The 23854-nt window shown below is 40.3% G+C and overlaps 1 protein-coding gene across 1 annotated transcript; it reads left to right on the top strand.

Moving 5' to 3' along the window:
* Positions 1 to 1047: 1047 nt before the first annotated feature.
* Positions 1048 to 18698, top strand: PCP2 (Purkinje cell protein 2). The gene is made up of 4 exons (XM_089661283.1): positions 1048 to 1200; positions 5225 to 5351; positions 8718 to 8878; positions 17325 to 18698. Exons 1-4 carry the CDS (start codon positions 1126 to 1128, stop codon positions 17445 to 17447), a joined length of 486 nt encoding a protein of 161 aa, XP_089517409.1. The 5' UTR covers positions 1048 to 1125; the 3' UTR covers positions 17448 to 18698.
* Positions 18699 to 23854: the final 5156 nt, after the last annotated feature.

The following is a 23854-nucleotide window of genomic DNA, read 5'->3' as shown; positions in this document are numbered from 1 at the left end:
CAAAGAAAAGAAAAGAGAAAAAAAAAAGAAAGGAGGGGGGCAAATGTATTCTGGCTTCTTGCACTGCTTCCCCCTCCCCCTCTCTGAGCTCTGCTGTTACAGCCTTACACAGGGGCGGACTGACAACTCATGGGGCCCCCGGGCAATAAGGGATCATGGGTCCCCTGTATCCTTGCCCAAACTCAAAAAAGCCTATGAAAAAGGTACCAGGGGCATCTCATGGGGCCCCCTACTGACCCCGGGCCCTCGGGCAGTGCCAGAGTTTCCAAATGGTCAGTCCGCCCCTGGCCTTACAGTAGACTCCAAGAGGCTGATACCAAGTCAAATTTATATACTTACATTGCTTGTATTTAAAAATGATATTTGTTGTATTCATTAATGCGGAGCTGCATTCCTATGTGCCTTTTATACCTGCCAGGAGTTCAGCTTTAAACAGAGGAAGAGTGATTGCACCAAGTCACCAATAGTTCCCTCTAGTGGCCTACCCACAAAGCTCCATATTTAATATGGTAACAAAAAAAAAAGTCAAAATATAATAGCCATACCAACTTACTTACCAACTTACTTTATGATAAACACTGCAAAAATAACTCAAATGTGTGCTTGGTAAAATATACAACAGTTTTCTTTAAAACTGTTGAAAAGTGGGCAAAATATGCAACAATTCTATAATGTAAGTGGGCAAAGTATGCAATAATTCTCTAGTTTAATCTATGCTGTTCCCCAACCTTGCCTCTAGGGGGTGTTAACCCAGGTGCATATGCAGTACCTACATGCTGATACAGAGTGTATATATATATATATATATATATATATATATATATATATAGCCTACATACATATTTGTGCACATGGCAGTGATGCCTTAGCACTGCCATAAACTCAGAAATATGTAAGCACACAGATACACATATACCCTCTGCTGCACTAACAATTATCCCAGATAATCTTAATGGGGGATTAACCAGCTCCTTCCTGCAGATGGGGCCTCCCTTATTATGAGATGATTTAATGATCTGCAGAAGGGAAGGGAGGGCACGTTGACCCCGCAGGACATTTTATAGGACTGCACGGCTGATATGGGCACATAACTGTTTGCTAGGAGAAGAGACTAAGAGCAGCATTATGGATCCTGTAGATGGAGCTGAAGAGGACCAGGCCAAGAAAAGCCCAGAGGACGAAGCTCAATCGGGGCCTGCGGTGAGAGGGACATTCACAATGCCTAGGGGGTTAGGGAGGATGGTGGATGCGTACAGGGGTCTATATACAATCCATCTCGGGATTTACAGTCTCAGTCTGTAGGCGAAGGTGCTTAATAGGGTATTATGAATACCGAGTCGCTGCACAAACTATCTCTTGTATATTATGTAATTTTTGGGCATTCATCAGGTTTTATTTTAAATCCAAATTCTGAGAAGAGAATATTTTAGAAAACAATCAATTATATCCCCAACCTCCTATCTTTCTTGGTTGGGAAAGAAAGTTACCTTTTAGGCTACATTCACGCTAGCTTTGTCAGCAGGCGTCAGACAGGCGTTTGGGAAGTTTTTAACGCTTCTCAAATGAAAATTCTGCACATGGCAGTACACAGTGCTGTTCACGCTGAAGCGTTAGCGTTGCGTTGCGGCAAAACTGACACCACGTGTTGAGTCAGGAGGAGTTGAAGCCTCCCATTCAATTCTATGTCAAGTCTTTTCAAGTCTATGGTGCCGCTCCTCAAATGCCTGGCAGGCGATTGTGGAGCGTTTGCGAGGCGGTTGCAGAGCGTTAATACCATTCAACTTCATTATAGGAGCTTGTGGTGCGGTTTTAACGATTGGCAAACGCCTATCAAACGCGTCAAAACCGTGCAAAGGGTGTTTTGGGAGCGTTTGAGGAGCTTTAAAAATGCTTCACAAACACCTGTCTAATGCCTGTCAAATGCTATAGGGGCGTTTGGCAAGAGTTAGAAATAAAGTCAAGTTAGAAAGTTAGAAAGTTAAAGTAAAGTTAGAGTTAGAAAGTCAAGTGTGAACGAGCCCTTAGGGGGAACATTTTGGCAAAGACAGGACAATGCCACACCCCTGCATACTGCAGAAAGGCAGACTTAGACCGTCAATACTTGTACTGTATTTGGGTAACTATTTTATATATTTAAAGACATTTACAAATGAACAGGATATTATAAAAGCACATCACCTAATCATGGCAGCTTTTTTATTCCTACAGAAAACCATTAGGTTTGAAATCAATAACAGACATTTGACTAGCTGCTATGGGTGACATCCATACTTATACTGTATATATTTATATTATTTAAAAAAAATACTTTGCACAATAAGTTGCAGGGCACACGCTGTTAAATAGTATGTTTATTGGCACAAACCTGTACATTAGATCTTAAGCCAGCCATAGACGGTTCAAATCACAGCTGGTTCAGCAGCTGAAATTCGAACCATGTATGGGCAGGCTGAATGTACCCAGGTTGATTGATTGATCAACTTGAGTACAACCAATCAGATTTTACATGCTATTATAGCCACCAGCAGTAATCACTGTGTTCTGCTGGCGTGGACAGCTCCCCCCACCGCCGTGATGGGAGAACACAATGGCTCAGCGGGATGGATTCTCCCATCAACATTGACTGTGTTGCTGGGGGAATCGAGCAATTTTATTTCCTGCTCCCCATGGTTGCAGGAAAGAAAATCACTCTGTCTATGGCTGGCTTTAAATCAGGACCATTATGAAGAAAAGGACCAAGGGACTTGGTTCCAAAATGGGACATTTGAGAGCTATGGTTTAACTTTCACCTCTACTCGTCATCAAATTTGACATTGTACAATAGTCTCTAGATTACCTAATGGTCTCACAGGCCTGTACCAGCCTTTGAAGTATACATTGTACACAATCAGAAATGTATGGGGTGCTCCTTTGTTTCAGTCATGAGAAGGGGTTATAGTGAGAAGTGAGGGGGGTTTGTAATCAGAAGAGTTTGAAGAGAGGGGATGCAAAGGTTCTTGCAGAAATCATTGTACTTATCTGCAGCAGGACTCCATAGAGTTGCTTTATTAAAGTAAATAGGCTGTTCACTTTGCAAGGGAATTTTCTCTTTGCTTGGTAAGCTCTGCTATTTTCCATCATCCAATCATGTACAAGCAAATATCTGTTCCTTAGCACGTGATTGGGTATACTTTGAAAAATGAATTATTCCTACATTTAGAAAGGAAAGGGAACATTCCCTTGCAAAGTGAGAATTCTCTTGCAAAGCAAACAGCCCTTATGCCTTTAGTAAATCTACCCCATTGTCTAATCAGACAGTGGAGAAAGAGACATTGAAAAACAGAGCAGAGAAATTTTGTTGGTGTATAAATTTCACTGTCAATTGTAACAGAAGATCAGTGTTTGGGGTCCAAATGGGAGGTGAGTAAAAGACAGACTTAGAAGGTGGACATGAGATAGCTGATACAGGTGTAAAATCACTCATAATTGTGGCAGACAAGGATCAAAAAACATTAGGAGTCATGTAGACCAATTATCCCAGAAAAAGTCAAGATGTTGGTAGGTTAGCTCTAGAAGCTTTAAAGATGAATGAATGTGAATATAGTGGACATTATAAGTTGGGAGAGAGGCTAAGAAATGGATCAACTGGAACATTGTTCAGACAGGAAAATGGCAACAACCATCAGCATGGTTATCTACAGGTCTATGACTTAATATCTGCATCTAGTATGACCTAATTGTGTGATTATTGTATTATAAATGTAAGGCTAAGACGATCTAGGCCACTCATCGTATTGGGAATCCTCTAGCAGGATCCTCTAGGGGTATCTACTGCTCTGCTTATCTTGTTAGTTTATTTGTAGCTATGAGGAAAGTGTATGAGGAATGTTGTTAATTTTCAAGGGGATTCTTAGATGGGGTTTTATAGTACTTGGGTAACAAACATTTTACGTACTCTTGTTATTACTATATACTTCCAAGGACCACCCAAGTTTGACAACCCGATATTTGAGAGTCCCAAGAAAAAATGTTGAGCTCATCCTGTATATATTATCAACTGTCTGTGTTTTCAGTTTAGGCACATGATCACTTGAGCAGAAAAAACTTACCTTACATATGATAGGGGGTCACATTGAACAGAATGAGCAGACCAGTGCAGACTCCAGCTTTGCCTAGTATATACTAGACAGTATTTCTATCAAAGCTGAAAGAGCTAAACTAACCAATGTGTTCTATATAAGCCTTCCATTTGCATGAATGAAACACTTCCAATGCAAACTTCCCATGGGGTTATATGTAAGCATCAAACTTGATTCTCTCTATTTGTAGAAACAGTGATCCTTCTCTAGACGTCTAGTGGATCACCTCACTTTTATTGAGAGTATGCCCAGAAGCACTGTGGAGAACATTGGTTAACTGGTTAAACAAAATATCTTACTCTTCAAAACATGATAGAGACATAGATTGCCAGATAAAGTGTAATGACCAAAAACTCAGTTTGCACTTTGTACCATAGAGTTGTATAGTGCCTATAAAAACCGCAAACTCAATCCACACTTGTCATTGGATTTTCTCATCACCAGGCAAGAACATTAAATGGCTAGGTGACTACATCAGCATGAAGGATCATATGCTTTCCTCATGCTCAGCTGCCTCTAGGATATAGAATGCATAGTGTGTTGGATCAATTCGCATCTGCCTTTTAAAGCTGCAGTGTGAAAACCCATGGATAGCCTTGTATATGTCAGGGAAGGAATACTGGCTGGCTGGCCAAGGCATGTGCATGATCCGGCCTGGCCCTGCACTTGGAATCATGGCCTACCATGGTCCTGTGTACAGGTAAGTGAGTAGTCCTGACTCCAAGCGAAGGGCTTTGCCAGTATAAGTGTGCACAGGTGCCTTGGTTTGACAGCCAGCAGGTATCTCCTGACAGTGCCTGTTCTTCAAATGGGTATGGAAGTGAGCAGCCATTTAAAGAAATATTTAATTAAAGAAATATGGGGTTTGCTGTTGCTGATGGCCCCTAAAATGCTAGTTGACATTCATGCTGATATCATGCTAATATTTGCTAACATTTTAAGCTAGCCACCCGTAAAATATGTATACAGCAAGACTATTAGACTATTAGCATTAGCAGGTGGGGGCCATCAACTTTTGTTTTTCATGAAAAGTTTTCTTTAAAAAAGGCTTTGCCATTTTATTTAGTTGGTAAAGGAGCTAAATGTGTGTCTGTTTCTGCCTGCAGGAAGTCCCTAAGGAGCAGGAAGGCTTCTTTAACCTTCTCAGCCATGTTCAGGGGGCGCGGATGGATGAGCAGCGATGCAGCATCCAAATTGTGCACAGCAAAGTGGATCCAGATGCAAAAAATAGCAGTAAGTGGCCACTGCAGTATATGACCTGGTGTGCTGAGGGTATTCCTTCCTTTCATATTACATTGCACAATTTTATACGTGAAAAGACAAATGTTGGATTTCCTATTGTTTTTCTTCATCTACATTTTCACTTTCCATAGAGTAGATTGCACACATCACTCATTTTCTCCCATACTGCATGCACTGATTCAAATAGATGTGGCCAGGGCAGTAGGATGAGCAAATATGCCAGTTAATGGAAGTTGAACTTACATTCTACCTTTACCAACATCAAATCCAGGTTTTGTGGGATCAGAGATGTTCTCTGTTGAGGCAAATGGGGAAAAATATATTCTTAGTTGTCGCTGCATCCTGATCAACTGCAAGAGGTACCTGTTTACTACTGAACTTGAGTTTCAAATGTTGGGACCTCGAGCCTGGTAGCAATTTCTTTACATATTATTCCATATCCATAGGTTGGATTTGCATGTGTCTTAAACTCCTTTTTGTGAGCAAAACAGGTACCCCTTGCAACTGACTTTTTCAATGAAAAGGCAGAGATGCATACAAAATGTGGCCAAAAGTATGTGGACATCCTTCCAAATGATGGAGTTCAGTTGCACAAAGCCAGGTCCACAAAGACATGGTTTATGGAGTTTCGTGTGGATAAACTCAAATGCATGCAGTGAGAGCCCTAAACCCTAATCCTACCAAACACCTCTTAGATGATTTTAAATGCCAGTTGTGAGCCGGGTCTTCTTGTCCAACATTAGTACCTGATCTCACAATTGCTTTTTGGATGAATGGGCACAAATTCCCTCAGACACCCTCCATAATCTTGAGCAAAGCCTTCCTAGAAGAATGGAGGTTTTATGGCCACAAGGATGGGAATGTCATATTAATGCCCATGGTTTTGGCATGGAATGTCCGACAAGCTCATATAGGTGTGATGGTCAGGTGTCCACAAACACATAAATACACAGCTCAACACTTCTGAGCTTGCTGGTTGTCATCAGGCTTCCTTTTCAATCCAGGTATCAGCTCCATTGAATGTTCTCACCTGTCTCTCCTCTATACAAAAATGAATTGTATGTACACTAAAATCATGTCCTCTTTTCAAATTTATTTTAATTTGAATACATTGAGGTTGCTAATTTATCCATTCTCCATGTCTGTATAATCAAGGCGTTTCTTCAACTGTATGCATTTTACTATGCTTTCTTTTGTAAAAAAATGTAAAGCTTAATCAAAACATTTTAAATTTAATTTTGGATGGAGTGGGTAAGAGTTAAAGTGAAGTTATGCCCAGATCAGGCACACAAAAGTATATACATGTTCAGAACAAGCATTAATAAAACAAACACTCATTTATCTCTCTATCTGTACACATTGTGGAGATATTTAAAGTATATCTAAAGCCCAAACTTTTGTTTTCTTTTTGGATTAAGTAGGGGAAGGTTAAAGTTGCTTCATTAGGGAGATTTGACTTCCCTTCATGTCCTGTAGACTCAATAAGAAATTAGGGGATATCTTTCCAAAGGGACATATATCCTGTCAGACAGCTGTCACAGGAACAAGTGTCCCCATTGGTAGATTTCCCCTCTGCTCTTGTTCTGTTGGCAAGTCAGAATTGTGGATTTTCCCCCACCTTCATCCCTGGCGACATTGGTGATCAGGACAATTAGAGAACAAGTGAATCTCACCAATGGGAATACAAACATTAACAAAAAACCTGACAGTGGTACTGACAACTCAATTCTCTATCCATATCAAAAAAATAAAAAGGTTTTGCCTTTAGTTAGATCATTTTCAATGTTTACAATACAGAGCTCCAGTGTTCCGAGCATATGTCCCCGAACACATACAGCCCTAAATGTGGTACAGTATCCAGCTGCTGGCATTGGGACTGGACCCTGTGCCTCCTAGGTGCCCTAAATTGCAGGGATTTTACACTGAGGGGCCAAACCGCTGTGTGCATGTAGCCTACGCCAATGAGAACTAAGTGAAACTCAACTCTAAAGGCTTTGTTGTGATTGTTGAGACTCATTGAGAATAAATATGTTCACATTAAAAGCACCTAGAGAGGTCAGGAAGGCTGGAGTTGGACTTTAATAATAATAATAAAAAAAAAAAAATTCAGGGTCCATCAAGTTCAAAAATTGTAAAAATGTACTGTAGATCCAAGCTAGTGGTAGCTAGTCACATTCAACTTGTTCTGTATTTCTGTGGATGTTTCATGCCTCATCTATGCAGATTCCAAAACTCTGAGCTACAGAACAAGTCCAGCTAATTGTGATCAACTACTACTAATGATACCAAGTCAGAGATCATTCAGATTCAAAACTGGAAACATTCTGCTCCAGAGCGTTTATTATATATCCTGGCTAGAAATAGTAAGTTGTATTTAACTGGACTTGCTCTGTATTGTTGAAGATGTTACGCTGCCTATCCAGGTAGTTTCTTCTGCTCTGAACCCAGAACCAAAGAATTCCCTTGGATGACTGGTGAAGCGTCTTTAGCATTACAGAATAATTCCAGTAAATGTAACTAACTACTGCTAGCTATACCATGACCTGGATAAATGAGAACCTTCACAGATATGCCTAAACCCTAGTTCATCAGTTGATGAACTTTCATGACTACAGGAACAGCGCATATGTGTTCTAGGCCACCCATAAAGATTCTTAATAGCCAAAGGTTACATTTCTTATGAGTAAAGCATCCAGTTTGATTTTAAATACAGAGTTTTAGCCATGGCCACCTCATGTACCGAGGATGTTTTATAGCTTCACCATTCTCTGAACAACCCTTTGATGGTAAAGCTGTTTTTCCTTAATTAGGAAACCTGATGGTTCTTTTTCTTCAAAACGGTTCTTGACATGGAAAATTGATAGGCTGAAACCCTAAAACAATGAACAAACAGTATGATTGGTGTAATAATAATATTCTGCTTGAGATATGTAAGGAGGATGGACATCTCCTTGAGGACAGACTGAAAGACAGAAAGGTAGTTTAAAGATGAGCACCTACTGAGAGGCTGCAACACCAAAGAGGACTGAGAGTCACAAGGGTCCCCTACACCATTGGTAGGGATTTCTGAGGCACAATGATAAAAGTGTAATCTATTAGGCATTCCCTTAAGCCTAAAACATGTCAGCAGCTTTTAGATTTTATAACATGATGACTAATGATGCTCACTAATGATGTTCAATAAATGATAACAATAATAATTATAGGGAGCAGGATTAACCCACATAATCCCAGACAATCAGCAAAACTGGATCAACAAATTCTAAATATCATTTCACTACCTGTAAAAGATACCATTCAAAGATTCATGATGGCTATTGTGATTTTACAATGACAAACCTGTATTTTGACTCGCAGCTCCAGTCACCCCTCCTCCTGAAATGAATCATTTGATGGACATGTTGGCACAGTCACAAAGTCGGAGACTGGATGATCAGAGAGCAGAGTTCAATCAGTCTGTGGGATTCCCAGATACCATGTCTACCAGGAGAGTATCACAAGACAATGGGGCTCTGAAGGTGAGCAGATGGTACAAGAACCAGTAGAAAACTACTGCCATTGTGCCATCTCATGTATCTATACCAATCATGTCATTGTTAATAAATTGCACAAGATAGATAAAAATGGACACAAATTATAACCACACACATCAAGCTAATATCATCATTTTGTTTACTTTTGAGGCAAATGTTTATTTTTTTAAAATTTTAATGAGAAATGATTCATTAAAAAGGGTAACAGTAAAAAAGACTCAAGCTAAGAATGACCTATCCCTGAAATGGTCTCATTTTCCGTTTATACAATATATAGGTAGCACTGTTATATAATCAGCCCTTTCCCAAACAGATGGTAAAATATTTTCCTTCTTTTGTACAGCCATTCAAATAAAAAAGTTAATTTGAAACATTTTCCTATTGAATTTGATATATTTTTGCAAGTAGTCTTTAGGATATATTTTTCTTAAATTAGATACTACTTTAAGATCGATTGAGACCTTCCATCCCTTTTTATTCACCTAGCCCAGTTGTCTGCCTTTAACCCCTTCCTCCTTATACATTGGGAGAGATTTACTAAACCTGTAGGGTGCAAAATCTGGTGCAGTTCTGCATAGAAACTAGCCAACTTCTGACCTCAGATTGTTCAATTAAGCTTTGGCATTAAAACCTGGAAGCTGATTGGTTTTTATGCAGAAGTGCACCTGATTTTGCACTCTCTAGTTTTAGTAAATAACCACCACTGTGTTTGCCAACACTGCAAACATAATCATAATATGGCCTTATATGTGATTGACGTACATGGGCTTTATAGTAGCATCATATCTTATCTTCCTTATACAACCTAACATTTTGTTTGCTGTTGCTTGGCGCAGAGTGTTGCTGGTGAGCTAACTGCTAATTGATATTTCCAAGCCATTTCCCAAATTTGTATTTGATGCAATGTACAAGGACTTTTGATGATATTATACAGATAGTTGATTTCTTTGGAGTAATGGTCTAAGACCCATGAGTAATAGTCAGTCACATGAGTGGCAGATGTAGACGGGACAGACATTTATCTCATTCTTGTTTGCTGCATGGTAAATTGAGCTAATCTATAGAGACTTGGACATTGTTTTGGACCCTATGCGGAGTTAGGCTGCAGTGTAGTTAAGCACCTAGCTTCATCACCAGAAGTAAGCCAATAAGATGTGAATAGTCTGGAATTCGATAAAGATACTTTACATAAAAGTAAATCAATCCTATAATGTCATCAGACCAGTTTTGAGTATCTTAGGCTGAATAGAAGTGAAAGGAAGACACCATTGGAGCATAAGGGAACATCCACATACAAGTAGGGTTGTATTTATAAAGCAGTTAATTTGTTCATCAAACATTCACTGTAGGTGACTCTTCCTGGTGAATGTGTTCTAAATGACAGTAATTGGTTCACCATCAGTGAATATTTGGTAGAAGTCATCTTTACTGTTTTTTATATATACCATTTAGTCTTAAAATGAATCTACACTCCAGTTTACAGTGTTAAAGGTAAATGCCTCCCTTACAGTAGACCACCCGATGCTTACCAATAATTATATAAGTTTTATGGGAATTTATCAGATGAAGAGTGATGCAGGATGAGAAATTATTGGATAAATGATTAAAATATGCCACATATAGGACAAGAATATATAAAAAATAAAGGCTAGAATTAGAATTTATTGGAATTCCTTCAATGACTCAGTTATTTCAAATGTTGGACAAGAATGTATTAGCTGAAGGATGAAAATATATCAGAGGTAGGATGGAAATTAGGACTTAGGAAACCACTTGGATATATGATGAAATATCTTCAATATTACAGAACAAGGCCAGAATATGACTAAAAAGCTAACAAGGATGGAGTTTTTGCTTATTTACAATAGGAAGTTCAGTGGATTAAGATGATGTCAGGTGATATATAAGAGTTTTTCAGACAAAAAGATGATATTGAGTCAGAAGATTGATGACACTATGCCAAATGATGGATGAACATTGGTTAAAAGATGGTATATCAGATGATGAATGTTTTGGAGATAAAGGAATGAGGCTTAGTTGGACACATGATCTATGGAGCGTCAGATGCAGTAGGAGGTTAGGTCAGGTACAAGATAAATGTTTATAAATGCAGTTTGAGGTAAGATTGCAAAAACTATTAAGGTTATGTTGAATGCTGCATAAAGTTGGGTTGGATGCCGAAGGAAGCACAATGTTCAACAACGGACACCTTAGGGCAACCCTTCTCAACCAGGTTTCTGTGGAATCCTAGGGTTCCTCCAGAGGGAGGTTACCAGGGGTTGCTTGAGCAATAAGAACTTTCTGCCTCTCAGATATGTAACCACTGACAACAGTGATCATTTAAGCTATCTGAAAGGGGGATTCTTCTCAATGACCAGAAATGTTAGAAAAATTGTTCCCAGAGACCCTCACACTAATGTACTGTGAGCTGAAGATTAGCAGGGATTCCCCTGAGACTGGGCTGGTATTAATGGTGCTGCCATGTTAAAAGGTTGGGAGAGGCTGCCTTATAGCAAATGCTACTTACTTGTCCTTCTACACAGCTCCCTCTTAAAGGTCCCTCTGCAAATGTACAGCCAGTCATCACCCACAGCCGTATTTGCACTTAAAAAAATTAAGCTGTCTGATGAAGCATAGCAACGTGGACCAAACTAGTGAAGCAAGTTCCATGCTTCCAATCTGTGTTACATTTGTCCAAATACTCTGAATAACAATGAAGATTTTACATGCTATAAGGAAATGCTTCACTGGACTATCAATGTTTACTGTCATGGGCTACATCTAGATAGCTTACTAGATAAAATACAGACTTCTTCAGTGTTTTCGTGCTACAGGTGGGCCTGAAGAACATTTGTGATGCCTTCTAAGAGCTTTAACAGTAGCAGCAAGCATTGTGATGCCTTCTTGGGACACTCAGATAAATACACTGCCCAAATGAGCAACCTAATTCCATCAGTGTTTTCTGGTTCTTAAATGTTCATCCAAGTAATATGCCCAGACTTTGTCATTTGGTTCCTCTCGGTTCAATGTCATCTCATCCTAGCTAGTCTCTCCCCATTGTTGTCACTTGTACATATTGTACTGTATTGTACATATTGTATAGTATATATATAATGTTTTGTCATGGACAAATTCGCTCCCTAATTTAAAAACACAGCCCTGAGATTTTAAATACCTTAATCATAATGCAAGCTCTGATTATGACCCTATCTGGTTGTTTTGACATTCCTATTACAGGCACTTAAATTAACTCAGGCAGCAATGGGAAGTGTGTATAACTGTGGAGGGGGAGGAACAATATGGTGTTCTTAAACAAATCATAAAGGTAGGGTTGCATACTTAAGTATAACATAACAGTCAGACTGCCCTGCTACACATCATGCATACAACAGCTTTGCTAAGCACTGCTGGCCTCCAGTCTGGCCATGGGACATAGCAATTAATAGTAATCACTTTTTCTCCCCATGCTTCTAAAAGTTGGCTACATATTGAAGCACACTAAATGATATTGTACTATATAAGGTGTGAACACTTCTCCAAATGATTGAGTTTAGGTTCACAAGCTCCGAACTTGAGTGTCCTGCCCTAAATCCTACTGAACACCTTTGGGATAAATTGGAACATCAACTTTGAGCCAAGTCTTCCCATCCAACATTAGTAGCAGACCTCACAAATGTTCTGTTGGCTGAAAAAGTACAAATTCCCACTAGTGTTTTTTTTTTTGTGTGGGGCATTTATATAAAACCTTATATAAATATATATTTTTTATATATATATATTTATATAAAATATATATATATTTAATATATATTAAACCTTGAGCCATACAGTCAAATCCAAAGAGAAGTATGGGTTAACAAAGAAAAAAAAATTATACTCACCTAGGTGGATGCAGGATCAGTCTGATGCTGCATCTTTCCCCTCTCGGCTGTAAGACTGAGAACTGACCGATCAAACACTGCTGATCACTCAGTTCTCTGCTCTGCCCCTCCAGTGCTCACTGGAGTGTTTTTGAGAGGGCAGGAGCGGCTCGCTCAGGCTCTCAGCGGATCACTGAGAGGCTGAGACAGGTGTTGGTCCAGGCTTCTGGATTGATCCCAACCATATGGTCAGGATCTTTTCAGAGCCTGGACTGGCTCATCAGCAGACAGTGGGATTTAGCCTGATGTCGGCTGAAAACGGGTCACAGGAGTGCAGAACGAACTGCCCTCCTGTAATCCTCAGGAGAAATATAACCAAAAGAGCTTTGGATGTACTTCTCCTTTAAACATTAGAACCTATGTGTATCCACTGTTTACCACCCACCTGATTGTATTTTCTGATTTCCAAAGCCTATCATTTTAAAACAATAGTTTGATTTATAAGTAGACCAGTGTTTTTTTTTCTCCAGTTACTAAATTCACTGGCGTTCTTTGCACTGTTTACATGTTCTTTTTGTCTCCATTTAGAACAAAGCATAAATTTCAGACTACCTCAATGTCTATTTCTAAGAAGAGAATACAGATCAGCCAAGAGCTTGATTTCCTGAAGGTTCCAAGAACCTGAAATTAGGAAAGCGCATCTACCCCGCTTTATTAGCTTGTTCTGCTAAATAAATGTTTTCTGACTCGATAAATATTGTGGCTTATTTTCAGTGGAAAAAAAAGGCAAAGCCTGATTAAAAGCAGAAAATGATTAGGAGTTTGTTGTAAGCATCTAAAATCACTAAATATAATCAGTTAATACATGTGTCCAAATCCGTTGTAAGTAGGGCATCTCATTTTCAAATCTGCAAGTATGCCGTATATAAAACTTTATACAAACATTTGTGATTCACCTGTTTAATATATGAGTATGCAAATCAGCACTGAGCAGAAGAAAAAAAAAGGGATGGATCGTTGACAAAAGTAGTGATCGCCCTGATTTATCAGTCAACTCTCCCCAGAGAAATCTCAGCCAGCCATGGCAGGCATGGGCTACAGACAATGTAATATTTCCGAATATCTGGAGGCATCTTAACACCCCCTGGGACAAGGTACTGTTCCCCAACCCACAGCTCACAAAAACAGTTTTGGAGTCATTAGATAAGTGGTGGTCAACTTACCAAATAAAGTGGTACTTTAGTTTGGTTCCCAACATCACCGAAGGGCTTAATACAGGGCCATAGCTAGAATTATGAAAGACTTTGAATACCCTTGGGTACACAAAGGAGAGGTGTGGTTCATGTGGCTAAATTGCACCAACACTGGGTGGTCTTAAAGGTGCATAGTTAAATAAAATCTGAGTCTCAATGCATACATGGCAGGCATATGCCACAGTCTTTTTATCTACAAAATATGCTTTTATTGCTGTGCAACATTCGAGAGTCTAACAGACACATACAAACCTCAGCACAATAACTAAAAAAAACAAACAAGCTCTTTTATCAAATAGCCTTCTTCACAAAGGTACTTCACTAGAGTAGTCAGTGACTATTTAGCAACCAGCAACTGTTGAGAAAATAAACACTCTGGTCAGAATTATGTAATATATATTATAGCCCAAAGTGTTCAGGGGTCAGAGTATATAATGTACTTAGAGTGCAATAGTCAGGAGTATATAATGTACTTAGAGTGCAGTAGTCAGGAGTATATAATGTACTTAGAGTGCAGTAGTCAGGAGTATATAATGTACTTAGAGTGCAGTAGTCAGGAGTATATAATGCACTTAGAGTGCAGTAGTCAGGAGTATATAATGTACTTAGAGTGCAGTAGTCAGGAGTATATAATGTACTTAGAGTGCAGTAGTCAGGAGTATATAGTGCACTTAGAGTGCAGTAAAATGTACAACATATGTTATATATTGCAGGGCCCAGGAGTGTATAATGCAAATAGTGCAAGGGTTAAGAATGAACAGAGCTCAGTGGCCAGAGTAACGCACAGGGCAAAGGGTTTTGAAGTGTATTGGTATGGAGTGCAGAGGTCAGGAGTGTGTAAGGGACAAAGCACAGGGCTTAGGACTGTGTAAGGCACAAAACGAAGGAGTCAGGAAAGTGTAATGCACCAAGTCCAGGGCTCACCAGTGTATAATACACAGGGCTCAGGAATACATAATGCAAATGGCACAAGGGTCAGGCGTGGCTAACACACAGAGTACAGGGGTCAGAGTACTTAATGCACAGAGCACAGGGGTCAGGAGTGCGTAACACACAGAGCGCATGGGTTAGGAGTACATAGGAGGCAGAGCACAGGTGTCAGGGGTACGTAACACAAAGTGTATTGGTCTCAGAAGCACATAACGCACAGAGCACAGGGGTTGTCATTGCAAGTTCAAGGGTAGTTAGTTCATAATACACGGAATGCAGGGGTCAGTAGTAGTGCATAATACACAAAGCGCAGGGGTCAGGAGCAGATAACACACAGAGCACAAGGGACAGGACTGCATTGCACACAGAGTATAGGGTTCAAGAGTGCATAAGGCACAGGGCACAGAAGCTAGGAATGTGTAACTCTAAGATCACAAGGGTCAGCAGTGTGTAAGATACAGAGTGCAAGAGTCAGGAGTGCAAAAGGCAGAACACAGGAGTCAGATATGCATACGGCACAGAGTGCAGAAGCCAGGAATATGTAGCACACAGAATGTGTTGGCTGGGAGCATGCAATGCACACAGCACTAAAGTCAGAAGTGTGTAAGGCAGAGAGTGCAATGGTCAGAATTATGCAAAGCAAAGAGTGCCTGGGTCAGGAGCCTTATGAGTGCATAATGCAGAACACAGGTCAGGAGTGCATAACACAGAGTTTAGAGGTCAAGAGTACATAGGACACAGAGGTCAAGAGTACATAAGACACAGAGCGCAAGGTTTAGGAAAGCATATCGCACAGAAGGCAAGAGTCAGGAGTGTGCCGTGCATTGTATGCAGAGGTCAAAAATGTGTACGGCAGAGGGCAGGAATAATGCACAGGCCAGTGTATACAGTAGAACAAAAATGACTCCCTCCTCCTAGTACAACACTCCAGACCCCAATCCTACCAACACAGATCTCTTTGCACCAAATCTTCCTTAATACAGATCTCTCCACTCCACTCCCCCTAGTAAAGAGTTCCCCCCCCCAATTCTCCTTCAATACAGTTCTCCCAATCCCCCCAGTACAGACCTCCTGCCCCAAAAAAACAAAAGGGGGGTGTGCTGCAGGAGAAAGTTAGAGCTTGGCATGATGGTACAATAGGCTTCTAGGTATCACTGCCACTGCAGCCCTTTTACAAATCAGTGTTCCCATATTTGTGCTCTCTAAAACTCCTTTAGCAATGGAATTTGCAATATTTGTTATTCTCCACAGAATGTAATGAGCAGAAGGCAGGATAATGAATATTTCCCTTTGCCTAAGCTCAGGTTCAAAAGCCAATGTCATAAGTACCAATGAGCAAAATGCTGCAAAGGAATTTGGGGATTTTATAGGTGCCTACTATCAATTTCATAATTAATTTGTATTAGGATGCCAATCAATATATATGCGCCCAATTTTCATAATACTTTGTGGTTCCTGATGAAGCCACACTGCGAAATATGTTAAACTGTATGGTCACTCTCACAGTATGGTCTCCCAACAACTGTATTTTATATATATATACAGATAGATAGATAGATAGATAGATAGATAGATAGATAGATAGATAGATAGATAGATATAGGATGATTCTTTTACATGGGACTAACTTTGGTGATGTGAGAGCTGGTATACAGAGGAATGGATATGCATCACTGTGCCATCATATCACTCGTGCTGTAATTGATGGTAGGCACTGTTAATATCCCAGTATTTCTTGGTAATTGTTTTTGGTTATGTGATGGGATGTGGTGCCCCTGAAAGTGGTGATGAAGTTGGTTAATAGGGATCTTGGATTGCCCAAGCATTTGGAGGAGGCTGTTTCAAATTTACGAAGATATAAAGAAAATTGCAATCCAGGGAGACATTTGTATTACTACAGTACAGCTTTGGAATTGTCCCTGGATGCACATTCATATCTGCAGCTCATCATCTCTGGTCCCCAAGCAGATGTTATAAATCTATGGGAGCCATTGATACATTAATAGTATGCGAAAGCTCATGGATCATTAATTAGCAGACTTACCTCTTGGAAAACAAGGAAAGGAAAAGCTGTGAATGGCCAAAATCAATAAAACAACATTGCGTATAACATAATCTATAAAAGAACCCAGCATGCCAAGGGAATCAAAAGTAGGCCACAAAAAGGATGAATGATCATGTGAAAACCTAAATCCTGCAAAAATGGATGTTTGTTACAGGACAGAATGAAAATGTAGCAACTGCCACATAAAGTAATTGATTTTGATAAGTTTGTGAAGCAGGCACAAATGTAGAACCTCTCTGCTGTATTAGTGTAAATGCAATGTTTGCACTATTTCTGCAGTATTTGGTATTTGATCATTGCCCTCCGGTTCTTTTTCTTTCTAGGATACAGAAGCCTCTGGTACATTTGCTGGTGGAGATGATTATTTCAGCTTCATCAATCAAGTCCACAGTCGGCACCTTGAAAAACTGCTGAAGAATCCAGGAGGTCGAAATCAAAAGTCATAAAGACCCCAGGCCCACTTCAACTGAACTATACATTTGTATGCACCTAGTGTGAAGACTGTGACGATGGCAATATGCATTAGGAAAGCTCATGGGTTCTTGGCAGGTTGAACCACTGGAACCATTGTTCGACTTATTACCATTTTATTCCAGTGTCCCCAAGGGGACAAATTGACATAAGGTACCAGAAGGGGTTTTCCTTAATGTTTTGCCTGTAGCAAACCTGACAGTCCTACTATTTATTATTACAGGTACTTATATAGCGCTGCCAATTTACACAGCACTTTACATATATAGTACATTCACATCAGTCCCTAACCCTCAAGGGGTGTACAATCTAAGGTCCCTAACTCACATTCATACATGCACATACTAGGGCCAATTTAGACAGGAGCTAATTAACCTACCAGCATGTCTTTGGAGTGTGGGAGGAAACCAGAGTACCCTGAGGAAACCCAGGCATGGAGGGAACATGCAAACTCCAGGCAGGTGGTCCCATGGTTGGGATTCAAACCAACAACCCTAGTGCTGCCAGGCGGAAGTGCTAACCATTTAGCCACTGTGTTGCTCACACTAGTCTATACCCTCCCTATGGGCAGCAATCTCTCATGAACCACTTCTTCTCTTACATCTCATTCCTATTGGTGTTGTAGGTCAGTATGATATGCTTTGGGTACTACGCCACTATGTTGCATTAATTGGGAAGAACTTTGGCTTGGTTTTAGTGTATACAATGCCAATAACAAGCCAGAGTCATGTCCAATTAATGCAGCTTGCTAATTTAGTCCCCAATGTAATGAAAAAAAATAAGTAAGAGTAATGCCTGTATCTTACAGTCAGAGCATCTCAGAACACTAGTAAAATATGGGGTCAATAGGTTCTGGCAGTAAAAAGTTGGTGCAGCACACTGTGGGCAAATTATTTCTTATAGTCGAGTCTCTCTCTGTACCATAGAACACACTTTAAAAAAAATGTATAACGTGAAAATGTATAACAGTGGATTGTTGGTGTAACGCAGATGTTCTCCACCAGTGGTAGGTGTACATTGGTAGGTACTCCTGACAGGTTCAGGGGTGATTGCATACATAAAATATATATTGTTTTAGTGTAGAGTAATAGCAAATATGTTTTAATTTTATAAACATACATGTGTCCTGAAAAAAAGTTTGTGAACCCTTTGGAACTATCTGGATTTCCAAATGAATGGTGTGGTCTTCAACTAAGTCACATTGACAAATAAACACTGTAACAGGAGTCAGAAGTATTGGATTTTTCTTTTTCTTTTATGTTATGAAATTGACAATCTCTAATCCAGATGCAGTGTGTGACAAAGTCAAAGTATACTGCATAATTTGGTTTGTGAGTTCCTATGTTCCCGCAGGGGGTAGGATATGAGGCTGCACTCAGTAGGTGCCATATACATTGTTGTATACAGTACCAGGTACAGTCAGACACCTCGGCATTACCTGAATTTGAGCTGAGATCTCTGGCTGAATTCAAAGTACCAGACAACAAAAAGGTGTCAGACTGTTCAGAGCTTACTCCAGTGATGGACAGAGGAGCTCATGGCTGCAGGTCTCCTTAGAAGGAGACTACAAAATACATGGAACTGCTGATACAGGCTTTGCTTTCTACACTGCTGGGACTTGAAGTTCTGTGTGGCATTCTGGACCCTGGGACTTCACTTAATCCTTTGCTCTTCCTTCAGCTGCTGCCTGTCTGGCCCTGAAGCTGAGGCCAAGACTTGTAGCCCTCCTAGGACCTATGGACTTTGCTGTACCAGATTGTGGCCTGCTACTTACTGTACCCGGATTGTTACCCTTTAAGTCTGGACTAAGTCCTTCTTGTACCGGATTGTTGCCCTTTAACTCTGGACTAAGTCCTTCCTGTACCGGATTGTTGCCCTTTAACTCTGGACTAAGTCCTTCCTGTACCGGATTGTTGCCCTTTAACCCTGGACTAAGTCCTTCCTGTACCGGATTGTTGCCCTTTGACTCTGGACTAAATCCTTCCTGTACCGGATTGTTGCCCTTTGACTCTGGACTAAATCCTTCCTGTACCGGATTGTTGCCCTTTGACTCTGGACTAAATCCTTCCTGTACCGGATTGTTGCCCTTTGACTCTGGACTAAATCCTTCCTGTACCGGATTGTTGCCCTTTGACTCTGGACTAAATCCTTCCTGTACCGGATTGTTGCCCTTTGACTCTGGACTAAATCCTTCCTGTACCGGATTGTTGCCCTTTGACTCTGGACTAAATCCTTCCTGTACCGGATTGTTGCCCTTCGATTCTGGACTAAGTCCTTCCTGTACCGGATTGTTGCCCTTCGACTCTGGACTAAGTCCTTCCTGTACCGGATTGTTGCCCTTTGACTCTGGACTAAATCCTTCCTGTACCGGATTGTTGCCCTTTGACTCTGGACTAAATCCTTCCTGTACCAGATCGTTGCCCTTTAACTCTGGTCTAAGTCCTTCCTGTAACGGATTGTTGCCATTTAACTCTGGACTAAGTCCTTCCTGTACTGGATTGTTTGTCCTTTAACTCTGGACTAAGTCTTTCCTGTACCAGGTTGTTGCCCTTTAACTCTGGACTAAGTCCTTGCTGTACCGGATTGTTGCCCTTTGACTCTGGACTAAGTCCTTCCTGTATCAGATTGCTGCCTGTCCCTCATGCCTGAACTGTTGTCCTGTGACCCTGGACTGTGGCCTGCACACTGTGTCTGGATTGTTCCCTGTGATTCTGGACTTAAGTCCATGCTATACTAGATTGCTGCCCCGTGCCTGGACTTATCTCTTGATGTGTTGCCACTCTATTATATTTCTGCGCGTCCCTCTTTGTTTTGGAATTATTGCCCTATGGCCTTTCCCTTATCAGACTCCCAGTTTTTCAGCCTCTCAAAATAAAAAACCCCTTGGTCAGGGTCCCTAAATTCCTTCTTGTTCCCTCATGTGTTCTGTTCCACCCACACCTCTGTCACAAACACAATCTGCTTAAACTGATCAAATACAGACTGTATTTTCATATGTCTTTATTGGACACATTGGTTACAAATGTACAGTCCAGGGTGGAAAATTATGTGAACCCCTATATTTAGTAAGTGGTAGAACCTCCTTTAGCAGCTATAAACTGCACCAAATGGGCGCCACTAAGTGTAGTAATATAAAAAACTATTTTTAATAAGCCATAAGTATTACACTTATATAATACCAGGAGTGAGGAGCATGTAGGGACATAGATATCTCCGTCATAAGGGATCACAACCACTCCTATGCTGATATATCCATGGCAGCATGAGGGAACAGACACAGCCAGAGGACAAGCCAGACTACCGTACTTCACAGACTTACAACTTCCATCATCCAATCATGTGTCAGCAAAAATGCTGTTTTTTTTGTTTTTTTTTTCATTATCTTTGCATGTGATCAAATATTCTATGCATAATAAGATTTCATCGCATTCACTAAGCTCTGGGGAAAAAAATCCCTTGCAAGCTGAGCAGCCTATGTCACTTTAACCACTTGCCCTTCTCAGGATCCCCCCCCCCCTTCCTGACCAGCCATTTTTTGCGTTATATCGCTGCGTTACTTTAACTGACAATTGCGCGGTCATGCAACGCTGCACCCAAATTAAATTGACGTCATTTTTTCCAAACAAATAGAGCTTTCTTTCGGTGGTATTTGATCACCTGTGAGTTTTTTATTTTTTGTGCTATAAAAAAAAGGCCGGCAATTTTGAGGGAAAACATTTATTTTTGACTTTTTGCTATTAAACATGTCCAGTAAAAAAATGTAAAAAATCAAATTTCGTCATAAATTTAGGCCAAAATGTATTCTGTTACATGTTTTTGCTAAAAAAAAAATATGTGTAAATTAATTGGTTTATGTGAAAGTTATAGTGTTTACAAATGGCGGTATAGATACTTTTTTTTTTGTTTAATTTTTAAAAGTAATGGCAGTGATCAGCGACTTATAGCGGGACTGCGGTGAGCATTCTGACACTGGGGGGAACTGACTTGGTGTCACCGACATCCCCAGTGACACCAATACAGTGATCAGTGTTAATAAAAAGCACTGACACTGTACTAATGGCACTGGGCAGGAAGGGGTTAACATGTGGGGCAATCAAAGGGTTAACTGTGTGCTGTTTTACACTGTGTGACTGTGCTTTACTGTAATCACACTGCTTTGTATGGCTCTGCTATGCAGAGCCATGCAAAGCAGTGTGCAGGAGCTGACAGGGGAGAGAACTGTTTTGTTTACAAACAGTTCTCCCTTTGTTGAAGATGGTCCGCAATCATCCGGCGCCAGTGAGTATTCCCCTCCCGGGACCCAGTGATTGAAAGCCGCAGCCACGAATGGCAGCACGGGTAGGGCGTGATTTTGCGCACCCGTGCCGCCCTGTAGCAGTATTACTGCTATAGGGCGGACAGGAAGTGGTTAAAAAATCAACCCCAATTACTGTAATATTTTGTTCTTATATAGAGGGTCACATCATTTTCCATCAAGAACCTTGACTGAGCCGTGTTTTTACAGATAAAACACAGAACATAAAGATATGATGATGATGACGATGATTTTGCATTCATTTGTTAAATAGTTATCCTATAATTATTGGTATAGATGAAGTTCAGACCCCACAATAGGAATCATTCATGCAGAAATCCAGATAATTTCAAAGTTTTTCTTGAAACTGTAAGCCTAGAAAATTTCTCTATGCAATTGGGAATAATGGCGATATACAGTTGTGTTCAAAATAATAGCAGTGTGTTGAAAAAAGTGAATAAAGCTCAAAATCCTTCTAATAGCTTTTATTTCCATACACACAAATGCATTGGGAACATGACACATTCTATTCCAAATCAAAACATGAAGAAAAATATATCACATTTGTGTTGTTCCTCTAAAACAATTGAAGAAAAGTGAATATTAGACTGTTCAAAAAAATAGCAGTGTTTGTATTCTTCTTTACAAACTCAAACATTCACTATATAAACTGAAAAATATTCGAAGATTTTGCTTTCCTTTGAATCACTTAATGAATATTTAGTTGTATTAGCACTGTTTCTGAGAACTGCTGTACATCTGTGTTGCATGGAGTCAACCAACTTCTGGCACCTGTGATCAGGTATTCCAGCCCAGGATGATTGGACTACATTCCACACTTCTTCTCTATTTCTTGGTTTTGCCTCAGAAACTGCATTTTTGATGTCACCCCGCAAGTTTTCTATTGGATTAAGATCCGGGGATTGGGCTGGCCTCTCCATAACGTCAATCTTGTTGGTCTGGAACCAAGATGTTGCACGTTTACTGGTGTGTTTGGGGTCGTTGTCTTGTTGGAACACCCATTTCAAGGGCATTTCCTCTTCAGCATAAGGCAGCATGACCTCTTCAAGTATTCTGATGTATTCAAACTGATCCATGATCCCTGGTATGCGATAAATAGGCCCAACACCGTAGTATGAGAAACATCCCCATATCATGATGCTTGCACCACCATGCTTCACTGTCTTCACAGTGTACTGTGGCTTGAATTCAGTGTTTGGGGGTCGTCTGACAAACTGTCTCCGGCCACTAGACCCAAAAAGAACAATCTTACTTTCATCAGTCCACAAAATGTTGTGCCATTTCTCTTTAGGCCAGTCAATGTGCTCTTTGGCAAATTGTAACCTCTTCAGCATGTCTTTTTTTCAACAGTGGGACTTTGCGGGGGCTTCTTGCAGATAGCTTGGCTTCACATAGGCGTCTTCTAATTGTAACAGTACTCACAGGGAACGTCACACCTTCTTTGATCTTCCTGTAGCTGATTGTTGGCTGAGTCCTTGCCATTTTGGCTATTCTTCTATCCATTTGAACGGTAGTTTTTCGCTTTCTTCCACGTCTTTCAGGTTTTGGTTGCCATTTTAAAGCATTTGCGATCATTTTAGCTGAGCAGCCTATCATTTTCTGCACTTCTTTATATGTTTTCCCCTCTCCAATCAACTTTTTAATCAAGGTACGCTGTTCTTCTGAACAATGTCTGGAACGACCCATTTTCCTCTGCATTTCAGAGAGAAATGCACTGTAACCAGCATGTACAACATTTGTTGCCTTCCTTCCTTCAATAAGGGCAATAATTGCCACCTGTTTTTCAAAGAATGAATGACCTCACTAATAGAACTCCACACTGCTATTATTTTGAACACGCCCCTTTCAATTAGTGATTCAATTACACAGAATCAGCAGCATGCATGTCATGACTGTTGGGTCTGTTGGATTTCTATTACTCTACTACACCTGCTAGTAAATTATTTGCCATGTAGAAATATCATTTCTACCAAAAACAGTGAATGATCAGGTTAGTGATGTCTGACTGCTATTATTTTGAACACAACTGTATGTACACATACTTTAGTTTTAGGTGACCACAGGGTA

The sequence above is a fragment of the Staurois parvus genome, unplaced genomic scaffold, assembly GCF_062004578.1.
Source record: "Staurois parvus isolate SC_StPar_1 unplaced genomic scaffold, SC_StPar_1.0 ptg001328l, whole genome shotgun sequence".
In the NCBI taxonomy this organism is placed as follows: domain Eukaryota; kingdom Metazoa; phylum Chordata; class Amphibia; order Anura; family Ranidae; genus Staurois; species Staurois parvus.
This window is presented reverse-complemented; position numbering and strand designations above follow the sequence as displayed.